At 41.6% G+C, this 7828-nt stretch overlaps 1 protein-coding gene across 1 annotated transcript; it reads left to right on the top strand.

Moving 5' to 3' along the window:
• Positions 1–3288: 3288 nt before the first annotated feature.
• LOC112813987 (keratin, type I cytoskeletal 27) lies at positions 3289–7560 on the top strand. Its single transcript, XM_025859274.2, has 8 exons — positions 3289–3702; positions 4165–4247; positions 4618–4774; positions 5047–5208; positions 5300–5425; positions 6812–7029; positions 7253–7302; positions 7418–7560. Exons 1-8 carry the CDS (start codon positions 3289–3291, stop codon positions 7558–7560), a joined length of 1353 nt encoding a protein of 450 aa, XP_025715059.1.
• Positions 7561–7828: the final 268 nt, after the last annotated feature.

The following is a 7828-nucleotide window of genomic DNA, read 5'->3' as shown; positions in this document are numbered from 1 at the left end:
AAGAATGTCCAATGGAAAAAAGACAGTCTCTTCAACAAATGGTGTTGGGAAAATTGGACAGCCACATGCAGAAGAATGAAACTGGACCATTTCCTTACACCACACACAAAAGTAGACTCCAAATGGTTGAAAGACCTAAATGTGAGACAGGAGTCCATCAAAATCCTAAACACAGGCAGCAACCTCTTTGACCTCAGCCTCAACAATTTCTTCCTAGAAACATCACCAAAGGCAAGGGAAGCCAGGGCAAAAATGAACTATTGGGATCTCATCAAGATAAAAAGCTTTTGCACAGCAAAAGAAACAGTCCACAAAACCAAAAGACAACCGACAGAATGGGAGAAAATATTTGCAAATGACATATCAGACAAAGGGCTAGTATCCAAAATCTATAAAGAACTTATCAAACTCAACAGCCAAAGAACAAATAATCCAATCAAGAAATGGGCAGAAGACATGAACAGTCATTTTTCCAAAGAAGACGTCCAAATGGCCAACAGACACATGAAAAAGTGCTCAACATCACTCAGCATCAGGGAAATCCAAATCAAAACCTCAATGAGATACCACCTCACCCCAGTCAGAATGGCTAAAATTAGCAAGTCAGGAAATGACAGATGTTGGTGGAGAAAGGGGAACCCTCCTACACTGTTGGTGGGAATGCAAGCTGGTGCAACCTCTCTGGAAAACAGTATGGAGGTTCCTCAAACAGTTGAAAATAGAGCTACCATCTGATCCAGCAATTGCACTACTGGGTTTTTACCACAAAGATACAAATGTAGGGATCCGAAGGGGTACGTGCACCCCGATGTTTATAGCAGCAATATCCACCATAGCCAAACTGTGGAAAGAGCCAAGATGTCCATCGACAGATGAATGGATAAAGAAGAGGTGGTATATATACACAATGGAATATTATGCAGCCATCAAAAGGAATGAGATCTTGCCATTTGCAATGACGTGGATGGAACTGGAGGGTGTTATGCTGAGTGAAATAAGTCAATCAGGGAAAAATATGTATCATATGACCTCACTGATATGAGGAATTCCTAATCTCAGTAAACAAACTGAGGGTTGCTGGAGTGATGGGTGGTGGGAGGGATGAGGTGGCTGGGTGATAGACATTGGGGAGGGTATGTGCTATGGTGAGCGCTGTGAATTGTGCAAGACTGTTGAATCAGAGATCTGTACTCCTGAAACAAATAATGCAACATATGTTAAGAAAAAAAAAGAAGAAGAAGAAGATAGCAAGAGGAGAGAATGAAGGGGAGAAAGTCGGAGGGGGAGACGAACCATGAGAGACTATGGAGTCTGAAAAACAAACTGAGGGTTCTAGAGGGGAGGGGTGTGGGGGGACGGGTTAGCCTGGTGATGGGTATTAAAGAGGGCACATTCTGCATGGAGCACTGGGTGTCATGCACAATGAATCATGGAACACTACATCCAAAACTAATGATGTAATGTATGGTGATTAACATAACAATAAAAAATTAAAAAAAAAAACAAAAACAAATGTAACTACCATTTAATAGCCTCACAAAAACACAAGTCATGTCTCCATCTTAGAAATGGAGGCTTGGCAAGAAGGAACTTTGCACTGGTCACACAGCCAGAAAGTTGCAGAACTGGGATGTGAATGCTGAGATGTTTGATCCAAGAACTCACATTCTTTCAGTTACATGAATGGTGGTGTATTATTTTAGGAATGATACCTCAACTTACTGCTCTGCCTACTGACCAGGATGGAAAGGAAAAAGACTTGAACCAAAAATCCAATCATTGAGCTGAAAAAAAAATGATAGAAGAAAAATAGAAAAGAGAAAAATGCTTCAAGAGACAGTGCAGAAGTAGATTCAATTGGAGCTAGTGACTTGCTGGATGCAGGCTAGTAGAAGATGATAGAAATGATATATTTCTTAGCATTACCCTGAGCATGACTCAGGGTAATTCCACCAACAGGCAATGAAAAAAAAGATACAAAAGATCAAAGTTTGATGACAAGGTGATTGAGTGTTAAGCTAGAAATCATCCAGTAGAAATGTCTGGTGGGCATAGTGAGGCGCGGGTCTAGAATGGGACACAGGCCAGTGTTAAAGATGTATATTTAGAAACGATTCACCTACAGTCAAAGTGACAAGAAGGGATGACAGCACCAAAGGACAATGTGTAGAAAACAAGAGTGCGAATCACAAAACTATAAGGAATGACAAGATCTAGAGCAAAGATTCACCAAATGTAAGAAAGAAGAGGAGGGAACAAATATTCTAATAGAAGTATTTTTAGAAGGCAATTGTTCAAAATTCAGTAAGCCTGGTCAGTATCAAATGGGTCCAAGAGGGTGTAGGAGAATAAACATGAGACTGGATTGGATGTGGGATAATTAGCAAGCTGAGAGTTAATTTCAATGAAGTGCTGGGACCACAATTTGGGAGTGAGCAGGATGGGAAGTGAACGCAGAAAACTTTTCTAGAAATAATGAAAAGAAGAAATGTAAAAATACAAGAAATCTGGGAATAGAAAGGGAACATACAGGCCGGCCATTTTAGTCCCTTCATTTTGCAGATAAGAAAACTGGGCCCAGAGAAATTAACCAATACCTTTATTTATACCTTAGACAGAAAACCAGCAAAGATGAAATGGTAATTCAGGAGGGATAGGATCAAGGAAGACTTTCTGTCTCCAGAAAGAGACAGAAATGGACTCCAGAAGAGTCCATTTAAAACCTCATTTCTCATTTAAGATGCCTCCTTCCTCTGGTACTATGAGCCCATAGTCTTGAAATCATTTTCAATATATCTGAAAGAAAGACCATATTATCCACTGAGACCCATGACTATGATGGCTCACTTGCTGGAGAAAATGTAATATCGTTGGTTTGAGCAAGAGAAAGAGAAATCTGTCTATCACACTTTTTTATTCTTATAGGAGTTTTGTAGTCCTGAAACCTGGAAGACAGGAAGGATTGCTCATACTAAATTTGAAATGCATCACTGTAATAATCTTGATAATACTCCTCCCTATCCCATTTTGGAGATAACAAATAACCCCAAGGTAACTATCCACCTACAGAAATGGACACAGTAGGGTGAAGGCATTCATTAAAAAAAAAAAAAATCACCCAATTATGAATAATTCATGATGAGCTGGCAAACACCAGTTTGCTATGGGTAGCTAGGTTCATCAAGAAACACCCTGATAATGTGTATATAAAGACAAACTCAACTGTTTGAGCAGGACATTTGCCATCAGAGCTTCACTCCAGGAACAATCTCTCTGGGTCTGGACATCATGTCTGTGCGCTTTTCTTCTGCATCCAGACGCCTTGGCTCCAGCGGGGGAGCAGGTTTTGGGGCTGGAAACGCATGCGGTGTGCCAGGCATTGGAAGTGGCTTTTCTTGCGCTTTTGGGGGCAGCTCATCTGCAGGAGGCTATGGTGGGGGACTGGGCGGGGGAAGTGCTTCTTGCGCTGCCTTCACCGGGAATGAACACGGCCTCCTGTCGGGCAACGAGAAGGTGACCATGCAGAACCTCAATGACCGCTTAGCCTCCTACCTGGAGAATGTGCGAGCACTAGAGGAGGCCAACGCCGATCTGGAGCAGAAGATCAAGGGATGGTATGAGAAATTCGGGCCTGGTTCTTGCCGTGGTCTTGATCATGATTACAGCAGATACTTCCCAATAATTGATGACCTTAGGAACCAGGTAAGAAGCACAATGTCATGAGGGTTAATACCGCTAAGAATATTCAGCCACACAAGCACCCACAAATGCGTAAGCTGTCACACACAGCAGGGCTTTGCTCTCAGCCTCGGATTTTCCGTAGTGCATTATGAATATTAAAAATAATTTCTTTTCAAATCCTAATCTTTGAACATGGCTCACCCATACCTGGTACGAGGTATGCATGTTTATGCTTTTTGTAATATGAAAATATCAAAAACTGCCCACCATCTCCTGCTATATTATTTATAACTTTTTCCATAGAAAGGGTTTTTTTACGGGTGGGGTGAAGAGTAAAAAAGGCTATACTTAATTTCCCATTTGCAAAAGAATCATCTTATTGTTGGAGACAGAATGCCAGAAAGATTACTATAATTTCAAAGGTGACTTTCTTTCAAGGAAATGTGACATTTCCTAACTCCTAACTAACTTCCCATTTATCAGATCATTTCTGCAACTACCAGCAATGCCAATGTTATCCTGCAAAATGATAATGCAAGACTTACGGCTGATGACTTCAGGCTAAAGTGAGTAGAGCTGAAGAGAAACTAAAGAAGTTATTTCAACATTTCCCCCTTTAATCTATCAGAGGTCACCTCAATTGTTTGACTTTGTTTATTTGCTTTAAACCAAATGCATGTAAGAATGACCAGCTGAATGATATATTTTACTTGGGAAATTTAGGAACCGACACAAATGAATGTCAAGATCATATGAAAGAGAATTTTGAGTGTTCCCATTCTCTTGCTTCAAAGAAATTTGCTGATTGCATTATGGGCAGTCTAACTGAAGCTTTGAGTGTATTTTAATAGTTTGACCTTGAAGCATGGTTGGCGTTTTATGATGACCCAGAAAGTGATGGGACTAAGGTGATGCAACTGTCAAATATTTTCTAAGGTTTGAAAATGAACAGGCCCTTCACCAGAGCGTTGATGCGGATGTCAGCGGTTTGCGCAGGGTGCTGGATGAGCTGACTCTCTGCCGAACCGACCTAGAGATCCAGCTGGAAACCCTGAGCGAGGAGCTGGCTTACCTCAAGAAGAATCACGAGGAGGTAGGTCCTCTGTCTCCCCCGATTCCACAATCCGCCTTGCTCCCAAAACTTAAAAATGAATTTCAGGTGACAGGTATAACCATGTCCGCCATCAATATTCCAGAAGGAACTCGTCAGTTTCTCTGCGTGGCTTAGATTGTTTGGAAATGTTTCTATCCATAGGCCTCCAAAGAACAAACCTTTTTAAAAAAGTTTCTAACCTCATGCATCCTGTCGGTCTGGTTGCTCTGAAAATATTCAGCTCCTAACGTGGTCAAACAAATTTCTTTCAGGAAATGAAGGCGCTGCAGTGCGCGGCTGGAGGGAACGTGAACGTGGAGATGAACGCGGCGCCCGGGGTGGACCTCACGGTCCTGCTGAACAACATGCGGGCGGAGTACGAAGACCTGGCCGAGCAGAACCGCAGGGACGCGGAGGCCTGGTTCAATGAGAAGGTAAAACCCCACCAGGGCACGCCTGCGTGGCCCTGGGCGCTGATGCAAGGCCGGCAGCACCCTAACACCCCCCACCTCTCCAACCTTTCAGAGCGCTTCCCTGCAGCAGCAGATTTCTGATGATGCTGGTGCCACCACCTCAGCTCGGAATGAGCTTACCGAGATGAAACGTACTCTTCAAACCCTGGAGATCGAACTCCAGTCCCTCTTGGCAATGGTCAGTAAAAAGTATCAAAAAAGATTGGTTTCAGAAGTGGGGAAGAAATGTAAAGAGCATTTCTTTCACGTCTTTTTACTTACCTTCGTTTTTATCCATTAATCGCCGGACTTGACATAAGCCACATTTGCATTTTTCACAGCAGAACCCTCTTGGCCTGAAAAGTAGACCTAGGTGCTCATAATTATGAAACATTGGAAATTAGCAAGTACAGTTATTTTGAAGTACTCGGAAAAGAAAATAGTTTCTACCCTGAATCTTCTCTCCCAAGTCAAGAGATAAACCATCCTCCCCGGAATGCAAAAACGCGTTCCCACCCCTCCTATCTTCTTCATCTGGCATTCCTTTGGGCCACTTTAATTAAGAACACTTAGAAGTTCCTTTTTAAGTGGCATAAACAAGAAGCAAAGCGGAGGCATGAATGTTGCCTCTAAAGCTAAACACCTTTGATAATAATAGTAACCTTTTCATTAAGGTTTTGCCCAGCACTTTCTCCCACTTGAGTCCACAATAACCCTGGGGCTTGGGCAGGGCAGACTTTATAATTCCTATCATTATTTTCAAAAGAACAATCTGAGATTCAAAGAAGTTAAGCAGTTAAAAAAAAAAAAAAAAAGTTAAGCAGTTTTCCCAGAGCCCCACAGTTGAATACGAAGGAACCTGAACTTCTCTCCAAATTACCTAACTCCCGCGTGTATACTTCTCCCGCTATGGCTAGTAGACAAACCTTCAGAGTTTATCCACAAAAGAGGGTATGAATGTATATATAATTAGGACTTGGCATAAAAATTCTTGCAGCTGAAAGAGGAAGACACTTTTATTTTCATTCCACCTACAAGTATAGCGAGCATCCCTCTTTAGGAGAAACACTTTATAAACCCATTTGGATTCACAAACCATTTAAAGTTTAAAAACATCATTCTTTTCTTTGGGTCAGTCTACTTTGGGAAAGTTTACCCAGTTCACTATGGGGTTATTAATTTTATAGAAGAGCTACAATCTCCATGAGACAAGACTGTCATGTGATTAGAAACAAAGTAGCAAACTGTAGGGGGACTTTGATTCCTGGGAAATGTGGCAAATTGTGCCAGACCCTGGAAGCAGAGGTGGGGCAGAGGGATCTTTAGACTGTGCCCTGTGAAGAAACAAGTTCATCTTTGCTAACACTCCTGGACATATGAGTGACATTCACCACCAACTGTGTCATTCTCAAACAGAAAAACAGTATGACATCTAATAAAGGCAACAATTAATATTGAACAAGGGGGACTCTTTGGGGGTAAATATGGTTATTTGCATCGTGTAAGTTAACTCTTTTAAGTATCTCTTAAGTGGTCTGCCAACACTGTGACACTTTCTACTAAACTATGTCTTCCTGATCCATAGAAACACTCCCTGGAGTGCTCCCTGAGCGAGACCGAAGGCAACTACTGTGCACAGCTCGCCCAGATCCAGGCTCAGATCGGGGCCCTGGAGGAGCAGCTGCACCAGGTCAGAACTGAGACGGAGGGCCAGAAGCTGGAGTACGAGCAGCTGCTCGACATCAAGGTCCACCTGGAGAAGGAAATCGAGACCTACTGCCGCCTGATTGATGGAGAGGATGGGTAAGCACAGCTTCTACTGAGAAAACACTTTATACTTTATTTTAAGGTTATTAAAGGTTTTTAGAAACCAAGTACAAAGTATTTGTGACCTATATCATGTATAACTAAACCCCTTCTAGTGTTATTTCAGAATCCAGAGATCTCCCATCTTAAATCCTTGTTTTCCAGTTTCCTTAGCAAAATAGAGTGAAATAATTAATGCAAGCTCTCTATATTGTTACAGCTCTTGTGTTAAATCAAAAGGCTATGGAGGACCAGGAAATCAGATAAAAGGTAAACAAAAGCTGTGTTGAGCATTCAAAATGTACCTGTATAAGTTTCAAATGATGAGTTAATTATTTCCCCTTCATGGATCTGATAAATTCTAACAATTCATGTGTCATTTTAGAGTCATCTAAAACCACCATGGTTAAAACAATTGTTGAAGAAATAGATCCTCGTGGCAAAGTTCTCTCATCCAGAGTTCACACTGTGGAAGAGAAAGCCACCAAAGCCAACAACGTGAAGAGTGAACAGAGGGTGCCTTCCTGAGCCCCAGAAGAAGAGCCCCTAAATTAAAATACCAAACTGAAGCTAGGTTCCTAAATAAAAGCCCTCTTATTTTTCTGCTTTTCTTCCAATGAATTAAGACAAGCTGTTTGTAGAATGGTAACATCTCTTTAACTTTCTCTATGGTGGTGTGTCAATAAAAGTTCTTCCTGTTGCAAGTCATCTTCACTGGTTCTGGTCAATCTTTGCATTTTAAACATACCCACAAGGGGAGCTGAATCTGATTTTGTTTGTTTGTTTGTTTGTTTGT

The sequence above is a fragment of the Callorhinus ursinus genome, unplaced genomic scaffold (assembly GCF_003265705.2).
Source record: "Callorhinus ursinus isolate GAN/ISIS: 27379988/994484 unplaced genomic scaffold, GSC_fseal_2.0 scaffold52, whole genome shotgun sequence".
In the NCBI taxonomy this organism is placed as follows: Eukaryota; Metazoa; Chordata; class Mammalia; order Carnivora; family Otariidae; genus Callorhinus; species Callorhinus ursinus.
The sequence above is the reverse complement of the archived record's forward strand: the minus strand, read 5'-3'. Positions and strand labels throughout refer to the sequence as shown.

What these genes read in the sequence shown, in the direction of transcription:
- LOC112813987 (XM_025859274.2), top strand. Translation starts at nt 3,289, where the DNA reads ATGTCTGTGCGCTTTTCTTCTGCATCCAGACGCCTTGGCTCCAGCGGG. An exon ending in GCTGATGACTTCAGGCTAAA is followed by an intron (nt 4,248 to 4,617) that starts GTGAGTAGAGCT and finishes ATATTTTCTAAG; the next exon opens with GTTTGAAAATGAACAGGCCC. An exon ending in AGGCCTGGTTCAATGAGAAG is followed by an intron (nt 5,209 to 5,299) that starts GTAAAACCCCAC and finishes CCAACCTTTCAG; the next exon opens with AGCGCTTCCCTGCAGCAGCA.